Raw genomic sequence first — 21,783 nt, forward strand, 5'->3', positions numbered from 1 at the left:
GGACATTGAAGTACAAGTTAAATGTAGAATATAAACTCAAGATTGAATTTGTTATCCATTCACATATCTTTCCCTTTGCACATATTTGAATCAGTTAAAAGTGTGAGATTCACACATACTGACTGCAATATTAATTAATTCTAGCTTGGATTGTTCAGTAAACCAGTAATGATATGTTGGCAGTGGCCTTTTCTACAAAGGTTAATTACCATTTGATGGCTGATTGTTACTAAGTTAAGATAATAATTAAAAAAGATATCATCTGTACCTGAAAAGAACAATTTACAGCTCATCAAATATTGTAGTGTAACTACATGATTGACCCCAATCTCTCTAGTAATATTTACAACTGCATATCTTTTTGTTATCAGTTTAACTCTTACTCAAATGAGTGAAACACAATTGAAGAATTACATCGACCGTATTTCATAGGAAAATCTGACTAAAAGGAGAGAGAAGATTTCCTCATCACTCAAAGAAGATGTAACCCTCAATAAGTTTCACTATTTTCATATTTCCCTATCAACACACCTCTAAAGGGCCTTTTCACAGCAGACAGTTTGAATTTTCATAGCACGCAAAGCACAGGTGTAACATATCACATAAATTACATTTCCATTACATTTTGGTATCCCTGTAAACCAGTAAGCATGTACCAGTGCCTGGAGCTGGCACAACTAAACCAAATAAAATGTGTTATTAATTACACCTGTGTAGTTCCTGTGTAGTTCCTGCTGTAACATGTGCAATGTTTGCTGAATGTACTCCACCTGGCTCTTTTTCTGTTTTGTTTATTGGATGTAAGCCTAATTAAAGAAAGTCCCTTGAATGCCTCAAAGGGCACGGGGGTTGAAATAGATCATTTAGATTTTTTAAAAATGTATGTATAATGTGAAAACATAAAAAAAAATCTCATATTAAAATATATAAACATATAATTAAGGAATAAACAAGGGCTTAGTGTACCTTAATGACACAATAATTAAGCAGTGGTATAAGGTCAGTTCCTGTGAGAGATAAATTACTGTTAAATATCTCAAGATAATGACTTGGGGTTGAATATGTTCAACTTTAGTGTAATTTAGATTAAGACAATGAAAAGCGACAATACTTAAACATTGAATATCTTCTTATTAAGCATTATGGTTACATTTTCACACAACTAAACTAATCTAAGGACATTGATCATAAGTACAAATGAATTACATCAGGTCAATGCTGTCCTTTCTCCCTTGAAGAGAGGTGAACATGTAGTTTCTTGGTTTATAAGCCTGCCGCTGACTCTCATACAGTTTGACGTATGATCTAAGAAGGTTCTCCATTGTGAAACCCTGAAAAATGACAGAATGCGTGTCTTTGTCAGAAAATCATTCATTTCAAAATCGTCACTGATAAACACATATAAACAGATATATTACAGAATAGTGTGTATTGGGTTTTTCTGTAGTTCCAGCCACTCACCTTTGTGGTTTCACAGACGAAGGTGAATCCCCTAACCAGGGTGCCGATGGTCATCTCGAAGAAGCCCTCATCGCTGCAGTACTCTGTGATGCGACTGAATGGGTGCATGATAAGCATCTCCTAAAAGTCACATTAGGATTAAATTATGTTAAAATGCAATCATTTGTTAGAGCTAAAGAACAAAAAAAGTTTAATATAATTTGTTAAACAGTTTGGATAGAATAGCTTAATAATTTAATAAACAGATACAAATCTATGACCACATGAGAAGACTATGCGTGCACTGACATTAATTAGTCAGAGACATATTATTATTTATAACATGAGGCAAATTATTGTGCATACCTTTGTCTCTGGGTCTATGAAGCTCACACCTTGCTTGCTGATGGCAATCCAAAGTGTGTTTGGGTAGCTAGATTCACACGTTTGCTGCAAAGTCAAATGGAAATACACGTGATTATTTTCCTTTAATCATTTTCTGCTGACTTTGTCTTTATTCCACCATGATAACTTACTTTAACTTCAAAGAAGGCACAGCCGAAGGTTGTCCAGCTCGAGATGCCTTGCAAGAAGGCAATTTTGGCCTCCTGCACTGTTATGCCACTCTGCTTGTTGTAGGAGGCGATGATGTTCTGCGAGTAGAAGAAAAAGAAGTAAAAGAAGAATATGTAAGTAGACAGTGTGTCCTGATTCCCACTCCCCAATCATCCTTTTGCATCTTTAAAGATGAGAAACATGAAATCAATTTCTGCCTTGCTTCTCTTCTTTAATTGTTGATGCCTTTTAATCTTTATTTACCTTCTTCCACTCTTCTGGGGACATGATTTTTATCTGGTCAGCAGGAATCAGTTTCCTCAGCATTCTGGGGATCATGACAAACTGCGACCTGTCTGAATCCACTTCGACTCTGAAGAGCAGCCCACCCAGGTCGATCATGTCCTCTTTGGAGCATTCGTGGTATCCCCGCAGGTACTTAGGCAGCTCCTATGTGGACGCAAAACAGACAATCTGTATCATGACGATTCTGCATGTTGAAAATGAGTAAAAACCACGCGCAGAATAAAGTTGTGTGTTGGATTGGTTGGATACCTGTGGGAAATGGAACATGAGGTCTGCATTCAGATCTTTTCCCGGGCTCACATTGAACCAGAGCTTCCTCTTAAAGATCACCAGATATGGCATGTTGACTGTGATGCCTGCGAAGCAAAATCAAAATAACATAAACACAGAGAAGCAGCAGAAAATAAAAACTGTAAGCGTCAGTATGACACATTACCTTCTTTCGCTTTTTTTCCTTTCTTCTGAGTCTCAGACGTCTCCCTTAAACTGTCAAAGAAATATTTGTCGTCTTCCAAACTCTGGACCTGAGAATACAAAATAGAAAATATATTTAAAAAGTAATTGTCATTCTTACGCCCTCAGATATTCCAGTAATTACAGACTAAAGTGAAAGATTGTGTGAATATCAACCAAGCCCACCTTGCTTGCCGTTTTCAAGTAGAGGCCGTATCCGTCGGATGAGCTCAGGTTGAGATGGGTGGCAATACTGCGGCACAGGTCGTTGATTGTGGTTGTCGATGTCACCTCTAATATCTGCACAACAGTAAGTACAGAAACTAAAAAAGATATCCAGATGTACTGTATAAAAACTCAAACTTAATTTAGAACCTCATGTTAAAAAATATTGAAGGAATTATGTTTCTATCTTTATGCGTTTAGGTTTTTTACTGTTTTTAAGGATACAATATAATAACAAACAACGGGCAGAACTAGAGTTGAATTAGAGTAAAAATAAACTTCCAAGAAGCAATGTCGGTGAGTACTGATGTCAGAATATACTGAGTTAAACCAGTGCTGAGAGTGTGAGCACTAATGGAGACCTCATCTCAGAGTTGAAAGGAGAGCGTTGTGTCTTACATCGTTCGTGTCATTTGGGAAGTGGATTTTATGGAAGATCTGAGTGCTGTTCTGTTGGATGGCATCCACTTCTGACGGATGGGGAGGAAGCTTCCTGGGCTCCTTGCTGAAGGTACAAAGCACTCAAATCAATTGATTGTATACGCGCACATATGTATATATACACAGATATACAGTGTTATTAAGCTAAACTAGTGTTTTTAAGTAGTTTTCTGAACAAGTTATATGGCACACACTGTTACTTACTTAGACTAAAGTTGCATTGATTACTGCAGATAGCAAGAATGTTTGAACAATACAAACACGGATACATGTACATTGATTACAAGTTATTGTCAGATCAATAGCGCCATGATTACCTAGAGAAAAATAGTTTTGGATCTTGTACCTACATACAGTGAGGATATAGGGTTGCAACTATATTTTTCATTATACATTAGTCTGTTAATTATTTTCTACATTATATGATTAGTTTTCTACAAAATGTCAGAAAAATATCAAAATATTAACAGTCACGATTTTCTGCCAGTGACCAACCCTACATCAGGCTTTCATCTCGTTACATGTGATCTGTGATTTCTATCTCCAACCTGACCTGCTCATCCCCTTCAGCCTTAGCAGGCAGCCAGGAGCCAGCGTGTCTCTGGGCCGCGTCTCCAGGAAGCGTTGAGCGTGTGACATCAAATTCGGACTGGGCGGGAACAAGCCTGAACACAGCCACAGCAGCTGCCACCCGCGCTCCATGCTCAACCTGAGAGTGAGTGAGAGCAAGACAAAGGGGGCTTTAGAGATGTTGGCACTTGTGTGTGTTTGTGAGTTGTTTAAAATACAAAACTACACACAAGCTAACAAACACAACCAGAGGGAGCTACCTGTTAGTGTTGCTGCTCATCTGTCTCATAATCTGGCAGTAGATCTCATCCTGCAGAGCATCATGTTGGGTGGCTGGACCGAAGATCTGGTCAGTCAACTCGACGGCACTGCGAGCATGTTTGATGGGGTAATCGCCCATATACTTCAGGATAGGTAGCAATCAAAAGTTAAGGACTGTAATTGACGGTATGACAACTAGGTTGTTGTCTGTATGACACAGGGTCCCTTAATGTTTTCCAGACAGAAAGATCACAGGCGTATTGTGTGGAATGAACAACATTGCGAGTTTAATCCTATTCTCTGATATATGTCACCTAAAGCACTTTTCTCTAAATTCATCTACATGTTACACTTGTGATTTGCAACAGGTGAGCAAAGGTTTAAAGGATATCAGTGAAGGCGTTGCAGGCCAGGGAGCTGAGGTCAGAGTTACGTAACAGGTACTTCATCAGGGGCTGTTTGAGAGGTTCTTTGGAACTAGCCCACAGTTTTTCCCTGCCGGCCCCTTTGGACACACCCTGCCGTCCCACTTCTTTACCTGGAGGCCTGAGGCGGGTGGGGAAAACACAGTGTGAGCAGATTCAACATTTAAAACAAGCTGGTATTGATATAATGAAAAATACATGTTAATGTAGATTGTACAGCACAGTTCAAGAATGCTGGGTAATGTCATTTAAACAAGCTCAGCATCGCACTACCAACTAAAATCTAGATTCAGACCTATTGTGGATGAATATTGAATACTAAAGAACACAAATGATTATTACCTGAAGTTCTCAAGTGCAAACTCTTTCAAAGAGACGGGAGCCACGGATTCGTCCCTCTGTGTGGCGATTTGTGCGGTTGGAGTTTTCCTATGACCCGGACTGAGCAGATCCTGATTGGGTCAGAAGCAATTTATCAGTTACACCACAAGAAGGAGCCATCATTCTCATGGATAGCTGAAACCTTACTATGTAATATTTTCTTATAGTTGCTCATGTATTCATTTATACTGAAAATTCTACACATCCACTTCCTCCCTGATATACTGATTATTTTATTCATTTTGCAGATAGTATACACAACATACACAATTCGTCATACGTCATCCTGTCTCCGACATCTTTTGTCATACATTTTACTTTCTTGGGTAAAGTGTGACATCATGTAAAGGTCACTGTACCAGTATTTCGTCAGTGGGTCTGTTGAGAGTTGGCAGAAACTGTAGTGTGTCCTTATAGACAGCCCCACTGTTCATGGTCCGCTGGTTAGTCGCTTTGATCCAGGTCTCACGAGAATAGTCTCTATCTCTATGTAACACCAACAGGTCCCCTCGTTTACAAGGCACGAACATGGCGTCATCTTTAGGAGGAGCGACAGAGACACATGCATTTGTGTAATTATTTTCCTGTTTGCATTTATTTAAATATATACACTACATTGATTTCGTGTGAACCTGTTGTATTGTGTTGTCGGTGCTATAGACTTCTACCTGTTTTATTGTCCTGCTGCACCAGTGCAAACTGTGAGCGCTCTCTCAGCCCAATTAGGTTTTTCTCTATATTAAGAGCCATGTCAACAGCTTCCCCACACATCAGGACAAACTGTCCTCGGACTGTGGCCAAACTCACGGAATGGTCAGTGGAATGACTGTCACTAAATGGGTTATAAAGGTCAGAGTTTTATTTGTATGATAAGTTTTGAAACACAATAACGAAGATATTTGCAAAAGAATGAATGAAAAGATTAAGAAGTTATCCATACCCGACTGTTTGGACTTCCTTCACCTCTATGTAAGGAAGCTCAACGAGTCTTCGGTCTCTTCCATCCATGAAGAAGATGCCACTTGAGTTTACAGCCACAATAAACCTGCTTTTTGGCAAAGGAGGTCCTGTGGACAAATATGGGAATGCAAATGTTTCAAAAAGTAAGATGGTTTTATAGTCTTTCTTTTCTTTGAATATCATTTGACATCAATACATATTTTACTAACTGCATTAGATTGCCTTTTTCCAGAAAAAACATAACAAACATAAATCTAAAGCATTTTGAGACCCCAGATATTGAAATAAATGTATATTGCCTTGTAAAATACTGAAAAAATAGGTTGTGTGCTGACTGACCTGACGTCATTGTAACTTCATAAAACCTGGAGAAGTCGAGGGACCATTTCTCCTGGGCAGTGTCCACCACTTCTCCCTCTATGGTCCCTTTACTTATTGTCCCACTGATGTAAGGACCCTGTATGATCAGGAAGCAGAAATTATCCTGTGGTCACTCAATTTTTTTCCACAGGTGCTCATATGATGCAGAAATAAAACTCAGAATAAACACACTCAGACAGTGTTAAGATATTAAGTATACACCATCAAATATGTACACTGGAATTTAACACATCTGTAAGAGATTATATCATTTTGCATGCTGTACCTTAGTGTTTAATCACACCGGATTAAGGAGTGAAAAACAGACAAAAGAAAACAGTCTCAAGCCATCTTCATAAAAGATATATATGAGCTTGTTTTGTCTCTTTGGTTGACAGCATGGTACTGTACCTGTAAGTGTTCTGAGCTGATGAGTTGGATCCATTTCGCCATAGATTTTTTCTCGATAAGTGTTGTGGTGATGCACTCCTCCACCACCTTCTGGACGTTGTCTTTGCTGTATGCGGCGCCAAACGTGACGTAATAGTGCTTTGCTGCCAGCTGGACGTAGTCATGGTCCTGAGAAGAGGCAAGATATTTTTTTTATTGTTTTTGGATACTCTGATATGATCTAACATGTTGTAATAGGAACATTGATATCTACTACAAGGAAGTAGTTGTTCCCGACTCTGGTTTCCTTAAGGTTCTAAGTAGAGCTGGTATTTATTGTTGCTGTCTAATGATAGTTTAACCTGGGAAACAGTGTGTATGTAACTTATAAAGGTTATAAGAATAAGAATCCAGAATAAGATTGAGAACCTCACTTTGTTTTGAGCTAAGCACAAAGACATTTTTTCAAGGCTTGCTTTTTTCTTTAAACCTTACTTTGGCCACTTGAGGGCAGTGAAAACAAGCTGTACACACAACACTCACATATCATCACCATATTAGGAAACAGTTGCTTATTTATCATGTCCAGCAGAGAGGGAGCAGCATTCGTGTTCTTTTGGAGTCTTGTAAGTTCAATATTCACTTCCCACTGAGTTCTGTTTGGTCTCCATCAACTCCACTATGTTCACCACCTAGTCACTAACTGTGTCTCTTTCATTTGGTGCTGGTCAGGTAGTCTATAATTGGCTTTTAGAGGTTTTTTTTTTAAGGGGTGCTGAAAGAAGCTAAAATGCTCAGAGCAGAGCTGAGGGGAACTGCAGGTGGGCAATAATTCTCTGTGGTTGGGTGACTCCTTTCACATTGCATATAGTCGTTTGTTCTATTGTCAATATAAAAATATTGATTAAGTTTTAACATGCTAGCAAAACTCATTCATTTGCCACTACTAAGACTGGTGGGCAGTTTTGCTGGCCTTAAATGGGTAGTTCATATAATTTGTTGTTCTTAGTGTGTCATCAGTCCAAGGTGCGTGTACCTTGTGCCTGTGTAAACACCAATAAAGGTCGTTGAGTCCTGATAGGCATTTTTAAGTGCTGCTACTTCACCATATAAAAAGTTGGTAAAACAGTAAGATATATCAGTTTTTAAAGGAGATTCCATCTAAAAACTTAAAGTTAGGTTATGATGGTGGTGAGCTTACAAGTAAACAATGCTGTTTGACTACAGAGCCTCACCTTCTCACTGATGTACTCTCCCTGCTTGATACCCTTGATGACCTGCCTGTAGATTAGATCTGTGCTGATTGGGTCCACTGAGCAGTCGTGCCAGGGTGTGAACTTTTCTTTGCGGATGGAGAGCTTCCACGGGGCGTTCTTCTCCAGCTTACCCTGCCTCCTCATCTCCTGCTCGCACTGAGACACCGCATCGAACACATGCTTCTCATCGCTGCCCAGAGACCACATCTGGAGTCGAAGCAGTGATTAAACGAAATTCAACTTTATTATGACAACATTATATCGGAGGAAAGGTGATGTGAGATTACATTATACTTAAACTTAAAACATTCCACCATTTGGAAAATCACTCTACTTTAACAATGGAAGAAAAGCCCACCTTCTCATAGAGGCTGATGTAGAGGGAGAACCCGTATGTGTCTCGAAGATTAATATTGTCGGCCACGGCTTGGCAGACTTCTGCAGAGGTGGAGGCAGAGTCCAGGGGCAGAGTAATAGTCCGATCATCCATCAGAGTCAAAGACACGTCAATGGGCTCCTTTGTCTTGGCAACCTGTCAGTGGAGAAGCGGAGGATGAGACTGTATTAAAATCAGGAAACTCATTCTCATAATTGAATGATGTGTTAGATGTTCTTCAGTTGTCACAACCACTGCGAAGCTGATTTGTAATGATGACAGAATTATTCCCAACAATAAACCAAAAAATGGCCAAGAACAGACTATCAATGCCAAGCAGAGAAATGACAGACATTTAAAAAAAAATACTGAATTAGACAAAAATGGCATTTTACCTGTATCTCTTTCCAAGAGGGCAGCTCATTTCTCTCTCCGTTGGCTACGATACGACGCAGGCGTTTAGAGCAATATTCTCCGTAGCCATTAGGGCCTTTGCGGACAAACCTCTCCAAATACTGTGGATCAGAGAAGGATCATTTATTTATATATTTCAAGATACTGCGACAGCAGAGTTTCTCCAAGTGCCTGCTTGCAGTCATCTATAACTGGCAGAAACTGAAAAACATGGCTGCTCTGAAATACATGAATAAGTAACTGTTTTATCCATTAACCATTACTTCTAATAAAACCCAACAGTGACAGAGACATCCCGAAGAGTTACCAGCAGATGACTACCACTAAAAAAAACCTCTTCAACATGCAGCAAACAGTTTTGTATTGAATAACTTGCCACCAACTGACCTTCATGAAGAGGTCTGTTGGGGGGAAGATCCCAAGACAGATGGAGAGAAGGGCCCAGCCTAGCATGCGGCTTTTCCTGTTTCTGTTATTCACCAGCTGCTTGCAGATCTGACAGTAAATCTCATCCCTAAGCAGGCAGAGAAAGGCAAAAAAACAGTAAGAGGCCATGTTAACAAGATGGATACAGCATTAGAAAAACCAAATACTGAGATTGAGAAGAGTTTACATATGAATTAAAGAATTTATAAAAGACCAACATTGAAATAATATTATTTAGTTACTATTTTAAGGCGTGTGTATATGCAATTTAAACTTTCACTCTTGTCAGGATTTTCACTAGTGTTCTTCTAGTGTCAGTAAGTCTCAGCTTAAACATATATTTTACATTTCTAAAACAAATGTATGTTTTGTACAATTCTTCTCCACTATATCTCATTTTCACCTCATCCCTCGTCTGGATAGAGCGTATCCAATGATAATGTGCAGTTTGTCCGTGGATGAAAATGTACGGTCCAGTGTTGCACCCTCGCCGATCTGAACGTCCTCGTCCTCTGTTAAGTTCTCTGACTGGTTGAGATGAAAACAATAAAGAAGAAAATTAGCAAACAGGACCCATAACGAATCAGCACACAATTCGTGAGCTCATGAAGAGCATTTGGACCGACCTCCTCAGGAATAGCCGAAGCTCTTCTGTTTGTGCCTCCAGCCTTCTTCTTGTTCTTCCTCAGTATTTTCTATTGAGAGAATTTATTATAATAAGACGGAAGACTAACAATTGATATTTGACGGTCAAGTTGATTTTCTATATCATACAGTGGCAAAAAGAAAAAGCTGTACAAATGACCAGAATGTTGATTAAAATCACTATAACACTCTCTATATGAATATAGTAGAAAAATATGTATTTAACCCTTTTCTAGTGGTTAAATACAACTCTCTCAGTCATCAATTATGTGTGGCAGTGAATGTTACCTGGTCGAGTCCCACCAGGTTGCTCAGCCTCCTGCCCCGACTATGAGTCATGTTGCGGGAGCTGACAGTGCTGGATGCCATAGATACCGAGTCCATTGATTTTGGCTCTGGTATGTCCTCCATGTAGCGCAGGATAATCCACCAGCAAGACACACTTGCCTGGATCAGAACGAGAGGGGACAATGCTCATGAGCTTCAGCAAAACAGAACTCTTTGGAGGCGATAGTATTAATGTCGTCACACTCACCAGTATGTCGCCCTCGTCGTCGTGGTTAAGAAGAGGCTCCTTGAGTCTTTGGTTGATGTGTGTGTGGGTAGCGTTGCCCTGGAAGTGAAGGATGCTGAACCTATGGAATGAAAACTCCTCGCTGCCGTCGTCAAACTCATCATCATCCTCTTCTCCCTGTGATGGGGTTGGGCTTGCCGGGGCCGGGGCTGGAGCCGCTTTTGGGGATGGTGCTGGGGCCGCTTTTGGGGTCGGTGCTGGGGCCGCTTTTGGGGCTGGGGCCAGTTTTCGGGGTGGGGTGCTGATTTCTGACTCCGGCTCTGAGTTCTCACGAGATATTTCCTCCATTGAGTCTGGTGTTTCCTGCCTCATCTTGAAAGTGAAAATAAATATATATTGAGATTGCCAACCAGTATGATAATTATGTATAAAATGCAAAAGATTTGGTAGATTACAAATATGAAAGCCTAAAGTTATAGGCTGTCAAATGACAGAATTATTCCCTTACATCAATTTCATCTGTATTATTCACCATTTTCTGGTCAGTGTTTGGCTTAGGCTTCTTATTCGCTTCCTGTGACTTGGCGATAGCTTCCAGTCGCTCCTTAAGGTCCCGGGCAACTTGCTTTTGGTTCTCTTGCTCCTGACGTATAATGAAGGCCTGCAATGAAGTTGAAGGAAAGAAGATGAAACAATATTTATATTCTGTATACAACTCTGCGTAAGTTTCCTGCTTTAAGACTTTGAGCACATACGTCGTTCTTCATCTTGTCAGTTTCTTTTCTGGCCAGGTGACCTCTGGTGCAAGCCTGCAGCAGTATGACCGCCTCTCTCTTTTTCTTCCAGTCCGTTCTCGCCTGGTAGCCTCGTACCTACAGTTCATCAGCAGTTATTTATGTAATACAATAACATTGAGTAAATTCAAATTTACTTCACAAAGGTTATTTTATAGTTTTTTACTTCTCTCTAACAAAAATATTAAAATGCAATTTAAAATACATTTAATATATAAAAATACTAGTAAAATAATTCAATAATTGTAATATCTTTAAAAAGCATTTGAAACACAAAAACATGACATTTTAAAATAACTAAAAATCACTTTAATAAATTTAAATGAACTTAAAATATTCAGATATATTCTAATATGTTAAAGTATATAAAGCAAACAACATTATACATTTACTGTGCTTCATAGAGAGGACATTGTGTGCCACATCATATGTCAAATTACAGTATGTAAGTACATGCCTGGGTCTGTAAGGTAAGAGCTGCTTCTTGCTGTCTTTTGTACTGTAACTGGAGCTTCCGACCACGGATCTTTGACACCAGCCTATGAAAGCCGCGCAGGTGCTAGTTGGAGTGAGAGTGGAAACAAAGGACAATAGAAACAAAAGGTCATTGGACCTGAGATAAGTCTTCTTTGAGCAGCGCCTGTCAGAGCATTATATTAGCTACAACGTCTAAATGAAACAATTTTCAAGCATCAGACCTTTATTCGGATTTTCTTCTCCTTGTAAGCTCTCCAGTTCTTTTGCATCACCACAGCTGCACTACGTTTCTTCAGAAAAGACTTTCTACAAAAAGCAGAAAAGCAAGAAAAATTAAACATACTGCTTCAACCACTTGGTAAACACCTCCTATTTATGGCCTTTTCTATAACCCTACATGATCTTGCAACACCTATGCCAATAAAATACCATTATCTGTATCTACAGTGTAGAAAAACATATGCCTGTTATGTCACTTGACCCCTCACCTACTTCTGAGTTGGTAAACTAACCCTGATTTCCCTTTCACTCTTCTGTAACTGTACCTGTCTTTGTATCCCAGCATGACCCTCTGGATCACAACAGCTACCCTGCTGAGTTCTTGTTCCCTCAGTCGTTCCAGGAGAGCATCATGGGCATCCTGAAATAGAGTGACAAAGACACATTTTCTGTCTCTTGTTTTGTCCAGGAAATCTTTTCAATCAGATGTGATAATGTTCCAAGATTACATCACCTAAAGTCTCATAAAAGGAATTAAATGCTTTAAAATCAGCAGCATAATAACTTAACAGCACAATATTCCTTCAGAATGATGTTGACCGATTGCTATTTCACCAGTGCTACTGTAGTTAGTACTGGTTAATATTAACCTGCAGTAATGGTCTTCTGTTTCTATACATCTTGTGTTAAAAAGATGAAGTTTGAACTTTGAGTTTTCCGCACCTTCAGGAAAATCTTGGTCCTGCCTATTTTCCACTCGTTCTCTCCTTCAATCACTGCATTGCAGATGGCTTCACAACAGACAGCAGCACTCTCCTGGAGAAGCAATAAATAAAAACTTTAAAAAATAAATAAATTGTTGATTCCTCTGTGGTAGAGACAAAAACAAATAATCCACCCATCCAGCCATCGTATTGACATCCTATTGAGCAACATTTATATTTTAAGATATACAGATATGACAAATGATTTTACGAAACGAATGGTAAGGATGTAAAGTATCATTGTCAGCAGTAACTAACAGTTTTGGGGTCACAGACGGTTGTCTTCAGGAGCACCCTGTAGCGCTTCAAGAATTCGGCAAAGGTGTGGCGAATGGGATATCCCAGATTTCGGATGCGGATGGTGTCCATCATGCCGGAGTACCTCAGCTGACGCATACACAGCTCTCTGTCAAAGACCTGCAGCAGAGCAGATGGAAATTGTTATGGGCATCCCAAAAAATGTATAGTATGTGAACCTGAGTAACATGTTAGTCTTTTTGCTTCAGCAACAGCTAAATACTTTTATTAACATTGTCATTTGAGACTGGAATCATATCCCACTTTAAAAAGTCATAAATTATAGTGAGGGTAGATAAAAGACGCCGAATAAAAGGAGTGGCCAAAGTTAACTGTGGTGTGTCAGCAGGTCATATCTTCCAGGAAATTTGTTTCATTGCTTTATGGCACAAAAGAGGAAGAGGTCATTGTTTATCCAGGGCCAGGGCAGATGGAAGGAGGCAGCAAATGCAGACTCACACACAGGTTGAGCTAAATCTGATTATGGGAAATGTCACAACTTCGCCTTGACTCTTATCTCATCTGTTTAAAGTATGTGTATGCTTAAACAGGCTAAACAAAGCAAACACTGTGTCTGTGCTGCAGGGGGTTGTGGATTCCTATTGCGCTCATGTTATTCACCTGAGACTGCTTGTCGTTGTTGGGTTTGAAGCAGCGGATGAAGTAGGGCTGGCAGAGGGACAGAGTCTTCATGAGGGAGTCCAGAGACTGACGGAACTGACCGCTCAGCGTCTGCACTTGTTTCCGTTTGTCGGCCGGGACCTGTGTGGACGAAAGAGAGAGGACTAAACTCACGATACCGAGTCGGTAATACACTGGCGACTCTGACACCAGTCTCATTATCAATGCATGTGTGCTGTGTTTCAATGTGGAGCCCGAATAAATGTCCATCAAAGCAAGTGTTATATCTTAAAAACTAATTTACATGTTAAAGGTGTATTTATTGCAGCTTGATTAGAGATCAAGTTCATTTTCATACCCGTAGAGAGCTCTTTGGCGTCATGATGATCTTCTTGTTGTTAGCAACCTTCACTGCATTTGTCGAAAGCTCATTCTCGAATATCTGACGGAGCAGCTTACTCTTGGACATCTCGACCATTTTGATGATGTCGCCGCTGACAGCATCTCTGTTCTTCTCCAGGAACCCTTCACAGAAAGAACAAAACCACTGAGCACCTCAAAGCAAAACACTTGGTCTTTAGCTGTCATTGCAGTTTGTTCGTGTACCTGTGGAGTCGTAGTGAACCTCGCCTGCATAGTGGCGAATCCCAAAGTCTGTTTCGTATTCACTCTTGGAGGCGACGTAGATCTTGTTTCCCCTGTGTTGCTTATTCATCTTGCTCAGCAAAGTCACATCCGTGCCCTGTCACACACCAAAACCATCATTTCATTTAAAAACAAGCAACAATGACAGTAAATGCATCAAATCAGAATGTCCCAAACTAGATCACCACCTTTGGGAACTGGCTCTCCTCGTCAATCAGAGCCAGCAGGTTACAGGGTTTCCCGGCCAGAACGTCCAGGATATCCTGGTTGTCACTAAACTTGAGGTTACTCCACTCAATGTCCTCTTTCATGTATTCCTTCTGCTCCAGCTTGAAGATGTGGCCCACGAAGAACTGCTGCAGCTTTTCGTTGGCAAAATTTATGCACAGCTGCTCAAAACTGTAAAATGAGAGGGCGACGTATGTTCAGTTGTGGGAGCGACTGTTAAGTAGTGATGTAATTGTACCATAAAGGATGTACAAAGAAAAATCTCCTGACCTGTTTGTGAGGAAGTTCTCGAAGCCAAATATATCGAGCAGGCCGATGGACAGAAAGGAGAATTTGGGACTCTTGGCCAGTTTCTTATAGATGACTTGGTTGATTTTTTCAACGATCCAAATGAACAGCTTGTTGTAGATCGCCTGAAAGATGGAAAACACATTGTTGTTAAATTACCTCTTTAGAACGCAAGTAATGTAAGTAAAGTAAAGCAAGTAAGTAAAGTCCAAACAAAGTGAGGAATGTCTGAATTGAACTTTTCACGACTCTGTTTCATTACCTTGACGAGGGCGTCTCTACAGTCGGCCGCCTGTTCGCAGCTGAGGGGTTTTACCACCCGCTCTTTGTTGGTCATGAAGGAACGATGGGTCAAACTAGTTGCCAGAGAAGACTTCTTTACCTGTTGGAAGACACACACAATCTCACTCACTCTACTTTACACAACACAATTAGAGGCATCCATGTGTCAGCTATCATAATACTCACGTCCAGTAGTGACGCAGCGGTGGGGAAGTTTTCTGACTTGCTGACATCACTGGTTTCCAAGTTGTTTTCTGTCTTGGCTGGTGGGAACACAGGATCATAATGTAACAACTGTTCACAGTCACAAAAAAACAATACTATGAAACAATGTACTGTATGTACTTTACTTGAGGTTTTCCATTTTACGATATTTTATACTGTTTATGGAACATATTGTAGTTTTTGCTCCACTGGATTTATTCAACGGTTGTAGTTAGCAGGTACTTTAGAGATTATGCTATTTTATAGAAAAACTATGATGAGCTTGCAAAATACAGTGCATGAAATGAGTTCCAACTGGCTCAGCTTCAATGGGGAATAACTATGATCCAATAAAGTAAAACTGCCATTTGTCTAAATAACAAGTCAATTTATTTTTAAGCACATTTTACCTCTAATACTTACTTTTGTAAAATCTTGTAATGCAGTATTTACACATTGTGCTACTTCTGCATTTACTTTAGTAAAGGATCTGAGGACTTCTTCCTCCCCTACCTTGATTGATATTAAATCATAAGATTGACAAAAATTAACACAAAAAACCTAACTTTAAACAAATATATATAAACTGTACTGTAGGTATTCTCAGACTGCAAACACTCACCCTCGAAGCAGACGTTTCCCAGGTGTAAAATGGCTGCTAGCAGCTTGAGGATTTCCTGACATTGGCTTTCTGAGAATGTCAGGATTTTCATAGCAGAAAGAATATGGCGGTAATCTTTGGCATCTTCTCTGCCGTCACACCTGATACAGTCACCCTATAACACAAGAGAGGAAAGGTTTACTTAATGTACGTATACTTTAAGAGCACAACATCCTTGCCTCTCAGCATCTCGAATGAATTTACTGTCTCACACATTATTGTATAACTTAGCTTTCTGAATGGGCTGCAGTTTAATACCTTCGTGAGGAACTTGTAGTCTTTGGAATCTTTGAGCCTAAGATTTTTCTTCTCTTCAGCTGAAATTCCTGCCAGCATGCAGTAAAAGATGTGGTAGTTTCGCTCTTCTGGCGCCTGGGGTTATGGAGCAAGAGATAACACTTTTAGTGTTGCACAAAACTAACCCTAACATGTTTAGCAAAGTATTAAAAAAGATGACTTCTGTCAAGTGGTTGGCAATAAACAATGAGATAAACTATTAATGTTTCACACAGCTTCTGTACTTTTAATTCTAAGTACAATGATATGCAAACATGGAGGGCCCAGTTTCTTTGTCTGTATTAACAGAGATTGTGTTTACTTAAGGAGCCGTGCGATAGATAGTGCACTTTGCTTTTATAGGTCGGGAGTGCAGCCCTGCCCTGTGGAGAGATAAGAAGCTTTAGTTTTGTTTGGACAGAGCTGCTTCACCTGATGGCAGACACGAGACTTCTCCAGAAGATACTGCTCCACACGAGCACCTTCAATCACTCCGTCCTTATTGAAGAAGATCTCCAAATATTTCCCAAAGCGACTGGAATTGTCATTGCGGACTGTTTTAGCATTTCCAAAGGCTGTATGGGACAAAACAGTGACATTTGAACACTTTTGTTTTGTTTTTTTCTACTTTCAACCACTTATTCTGTGTATGTGTGTCTCAAAAGGGACACTTTTTGACTCTGTACAAAGTTTTTCACATCCTGTGTATGTGTACACTTGTTTCTGAGCATGAGCAGATGTCTTGGGATGTTTACAGTACCTTCTAGTATTGGGTTAGACTCCAGGATCTGCTTTTCAACATGGTGTTCAGAAAGCACACCGCTGACTGCTGCAAAGTACTGCAAGATCAGCTTGGTGCTCTCGGTCTTCCCCGCTCCTGACTCCCCACTGAGAGAAAGAGAAATAAAAAAAAAAGTGACTAAAATGTGATGCCCAACATGATTTCGTTTATCAAAGATAACCATTATATCTTTTTCGGTGAGTTAATCATTCTGACCTGATGATGCAGCACTGGTTCCTGAGATGGCGCTTCATGTTAAAGTAGCAGGCTTCAGAGATGGCAAAGATGTGTGGAGGGAGTTCCCCGAGCTTTCGTCCATGGTACAATTTGACCTGCACAACAACAGGATAAACACATGAAATCTCTGAGAAACAGCTTCAGCTTGAATCCTGCTAAAAGTGGTTAACTGTGCATAACCTCACCGTGTCCGCTGAGTATAAAGGATAATCCTGGTATGGGTTCACTGCCACCAGCACTGAGCCTGTGTAGGTCTACAAGAATCAGAAAAAATGTTGCATAAGACATTTACGATACGATGCCATACGATGCCATACGATACGATACAATATACTTTTTCATGAAATAATGTTTAAATAATAAACAATGTTTAGTCTATACATTCAAGTTTGTCTGGTTGAAATAATTTCCATCCTATGTGATCTAATGTGTTTTATAAAGGATTTGTGTAAAGTGTTTGTAAAGGGTCCGTTCACCCAAATCACAAAAAGATAAAGTACAAAATCCCACTTTCCACAAGTTGTATCAAGCCATATGGTTAATGAAGTTTTTATTTTTCCAGGTTTTTGAGAGATCAACCTCTGAGATGTTTGCCACCACCATAACACCATGGTGGTGAATGGAATTGAGTTAACGCTGCTCAAAGCTTTGAAAACATGTTGATCCAAAAAACTATTTGGGATGAAAGTTCATTTTTGACCTTTAAAAAGTCAATTTCACTGAAAAAAATCTTCAAAATCAATCATGGTCAACTTTGTATCTTTTTTCCACAATTTGTTTTTGTGAAACTGATGTTCTGGTTGATTGAAATAAACCACATTGGAAACACGCTGTGAGCTGTTTTCAAATGCAATAGTCTAGAGAAGGTTAAAAATAAAAGGTTAAACAGTAAGAACTTTGGATTAGCTAGAATAAATGCACTATCGATTCCCAAAAGACATGTTTTTCAGTTCAGCTTTTCAATATTTTCCACACATTAAATTGAATTCACCTCTGTTGTATTGGAGGCAGACATCTCAGGAGTAGATATCTCAAAACATCATATAAATAAAACTAAGACTTTCTGCATGTTTGACCACCATTTGGGGTGAGAGGGGAGAATATGTTATTTTTGAATCAAACAACCCAGTTTGTATGTTACACATGCGCCTTACATAGATGAGTCCCTTTTTGTGTCGGATCAGCAGATTTCGGAGAAGGCCGGCCTCGTTCATGTCTCCCAGTTTGATCATGTCATCCACCCCCTCCACTGACGTAGGGTGCATGATCTTGAGGGAGGCTTCCTGCTCCTTGGACAGTTTCTGTTCCTGGGAAACGTCAAAGAAGGAAATACAACTATTGACGTAGAAAATAAAACTAAACTTTTAGATGTTTTCGATGCTGAAAACGTTTTTATGATGCTTGATGTGAACAATAGAATTAAACTCTTCAGCTAGCCAGAAGAGGTATTTACCTTCCCCTCATCGTCCACCAGTAACCGCTTTCCAGATGATGTTACTTTGACCCGGGCTCCGATGGGCACCCCGATGCCCGAGTCCAACCACACCCACTCTCCCTGCGAACAGAGGGTACCATTAATATAATAATGTTTCTTCTGTCATGTTTTTTTTTATTTCAACATTATTCGCACAATTTACGGGAAGGGACTATCTTTATGAGTTTACTGCATTCCCTTAAATGAATGACTTCAGGGAATTGTGACACTACATCCGGGAGCAAATGAATGACAAAGTGCTTTCTGAAAATAATAATGAATAAAATCCAAACTCATAACTCCACAGTCAGTAATGAAGGACTTTTTTTTTCCAGTCTTACCTTTCTCAGCATCACCAAATTTGCTCCTATTCCCTAAACAAAGAAATCCACATGATGAGAAGCGCTTTAAAAGAAGAAGTCAGTTTAAGAAATGGAAAAAGTAACCGACTACATCAAATTATGTTCAGCTACACGTTCAGCTCACCAGCATCTTAAGCAACTTTTTTATTTATTCATTTATTTTTTGGCTTTAAGAGTAAAGTTGAGTCAGAACAGACGTCCGCTCAACCTAATGAATAACCTTTAACACGGCCTACTGTTGTGTTCAGTTCCACTGGTTAAAGTTTAAATAACTACCAAATTAACATGACATGTAATGTAATGTCCACACACATATAAACGTACAATTAAGACGCCTACCCAACAGACCTTTTATCAATAGTCCTCATGAATTCCTCACTCTGTCAGTTTGCTGTGGAACTGCTGAACACCTCTCTTAATCCGTCTCAAAATGAGTGAGGAGGGAACACCTCTCGTACCACTGAGAGAATCATTTTATGGCACTTTGACTTTGTACCGCCTGGAAAAGAGGGAAGAGGAACAACCTAATCACTTACGTAGACGTGAATAACTGTCTTGTCATCGAGGAGGTGTCTTCCTAGCCATATTGGTTTATTCAATTATCTAATAGGAGCTTTTTAATCTCAAAATGAAGTCTTACAGGTTCATTGGTATACACAGTAAACTTGAAAGAAATGTGCAAATACGGTCCCGTCCTTATCAATTTAATTAATTCCAGTCAGGTTCATGTAAGATTTAGAGACTATGTTAGAGCATAGGAAGACATTTACATGTTAATATCAAACAAAAGTTTACATAAATGACCTTGTTGTAGATTCCAGTCAGTGCGTGTTGTAATGAATTTATGTGCAGCCTTTGGACTATGACTGGCTCAATCAGACTGCAGTCTCTGCTGAGCTTCTCACGGACTGTCACTGCAATAAAGATGCAAGTGAGAGATTAAACTAATCGTCTGTGAATTTAAGGGGTGTCAGAGAGTGAGGCAGTTATCATTTAAACCAGACCTGTTTAGTATACTGTAGGGATTGTGTGGTAGCGGTTCAATCGGGTATTCCACTGTTGGGGGTAATGATTTTCATAAAGCTTAAGCTGTGAGTTATCTGTATCGGGTCATATCTTGTACTTTGAACCCTCGGTGGAAACATCTGTTAATAGGCCAATGTGAGTGGGTACTGTAAAAGCTTTGCGTCATAAGGTGTGGGATTACTGTTAGTTGCTCCTGGCGTCAGTAAGAAACCTCTGATAAGGAAAACCCTGTAATATGACTTAGACAGCAGTTAGTCAGAAAATAAAAACTCTTGTAAACAATATATCATCACTGCATTTACACGTGCTGCTGAGTAATGATATCCCAAAGGCAGGGCTGTATGGAAGTTTTTAAGGGCTGAAACTAAATATAGAATACATAAATAATTATATTATTAAATGCTAAAATAAATAATTGTGTAATGAAATGCTTAATTGTCACCATTAATAAATACATTACAAATTAAATGAGACATTGAATATATAAATGTTAATTTACTCATTTAAATTTGTTACAACATTTGCATATTAATTTATTAGAATTTTAATTTATGTACATTCATACATTTATTTATCTACTTAGAATTGTATTTATTTATACATACTTTCATTTGTTCATAGTTTAACTTGCTTGCTTTTAAATAAAAGTGCCAACTTCCTCCATCAAAAGTCAGGGTTAAAGTTAAAGCCTCTAGTTGGAAAATGAACAGTTTAACAGGCCCAACATATTCTGGGATTGTGAATACAGCTAATGGTCAGAACTACAATACAGGCAATCTGTTCAAGAGCCCAGGGGCCCTTGAGCAAAAAGGGGCCCTCAATGATGGAAGAAAAAAAAGTGTGCACTTTTGCACGTTTTTTTGTTGGGCTCTACAGAAATACAACACAAGGCTTGACCCACTCTCTTAATGTTGATAATTATGGTTGTGGGACACCTAGTATGTCCAAAACAAAATATGGAGTAACAAGGTTTCCTCTCGACAGCAGTGTTATCCAACCAGAATAAAATAAAAGTTGTTTGGTGGACATGAGCTTCAGGGCCCAGGGGCCCCTGGAGGTACTAATGCAGCCTTGATACAGCTACAGGGCCAATATCATTCCAATGTATTAAGTAAAGCCCTCAGTCTGATCTTAGAAAGCACAAGAACTGGCATTTGCCTCCACCTGTTCAGCTACAACATATCTACCACTGTGACACGTAAGATTTACGCTACTAAATGTACATGTGACAACCTGAAAACACATCTAGCTAGAAAATCTTTACTGTTAAACAAATGTACATCTGAGATGACTGGAGATGAGTTATTTCAGTCAACCCTGATGTGAGATCCAAGTAAAAAATCTCGACAGATGTATATTTAGAACATTTTATTTCCATTATTAAAGGGTGTGGTTTTACAGTGCCTATAGTGTGTAAAGGTGGAGTTAAATACACAGTAAAGTATAAACTGTGACATATCGCTCCACCTATCTGTAATATGCTGGGTGGGTTTATGATTGATTGATTAATACACTCCCCGGTAATAAAGACCGCAGAGATTATCTGTGTTTATTTGTTGTATAAACTAAACAGAGGAGGGCAATGCTGCAGTTTAATTAATTTGTGGTTAACAAGAAGCCGCAACCAGCAATTACTCAGTAACTCCCGTTTAAACAGAGCTTCTGTGCCCTCCTCATCTTCAACCCTGCCATCATCACCAAAACCAGTGTTCAGGGGGAGAAAAAGAGACAGTATTTCAATGGATTTCA

At 39.4% G+C, this 21,783-nt stretch overlaps 1 protein-coding gene across 1 annotated transcript; it reads right to left on the bottom strand.

Annotated features, from left to right (window-relative positions):
- Positions 1–1,202: 1,202 nt before the first annotated feature.
- On the bottom strand, positions 1,203–18,999 carry LOC133990753 (unconventional myosin-VIIb-like). The gene is made up of 49 exons (XM_062429157.1): positions 18,988–18,999; positions 18,626–18,727; positions 18,327–18,479; positions 17,358–17,426; positions 17,152–17,267; positions 16,915–17,042; positions 16,587–16,729; positions 16,137–16,250; positions 15,840–15,993; positions 15,200–15,276; positions 14,994–15,113; positions 14,714–14,856; positions 14,404–14,614; positions 14,177–14,312; positions 13,929–14,095; positions 13,571–13,711; positions 12,911–13,069; positions 12,612–12,704; positions 12,215–12,309; positions 11,891–11,975; positions 11,650–11,751; positions 11,154–11,270; positions 10,991–11,059; positions 10,420–10,740; positions 10,173–10,331; positions 9,866–9,934; positions 9,643–9,767; positions 9,201–9,327; positions 8,795–8,914; positions 8,382–8,555; positions 8,003–8,230; positions 6,789–6,956; positions 6,357–6,474; positions 5,998–6,124; positions 5,726–5,889; positions 5,417–5,595; positions 5,019–5,128; positions 4,643–4,797; positions 4,251–4,404; positions 3,974–4,129; positions 3,379–3,484; positions 2,941–3,054; positions 2,738–2,825; positions 2,551–2,657; positions 2,260–2,445; positions 1,977–2,093; positions 1,807–1,890; positions 1,462–1,581; positions 1,203–1,331 (listed from the first exon to the last, which is right to left on the bottom strand). Exons 1-49 carry the CDS (start codon positions 18,997–18,999, stop codon positions 1,203–1,205), a joined length of 6,411 nt encoding a protein of 2,136 aa, XP_062285141.1.
- Between the last annotated feature and the right edge of the window lie 2,784 nt (positions 19,000–21,783).

The sequence above is a fragment of the Scomber scombrus genome, chromosome 11, assembly GCF_963691925.1.
Source record: "Scomber scombrus chromosome 11, fScoSco1.1, whole genome shotgun sequence".
Classification (NCBI taxonomy): Eukaryota; Metazoa; Chordata; class Actinopteri; order Scombriformes; family Scombridae; genus Scomber; species Scomber scombrus.

Coding starts and splice junctions, on each gene's coding strand:
- LOC133990753 (XM_062429157.1), bottom strand. Junction 5,890..5,997: donor AAGGAAGTCCAAACAGTCGG/GTATGGATAACT, acceptor TAACCCATTTAG/TGACAGTCATTCCACTGACC. Junction 3,055..3,378: donor TCCCAAATGACACGAACGAT/GTAAGACACAAC, acceptor ACTGTTGTGCAG/ATATTAGAGGTGACATCGAC.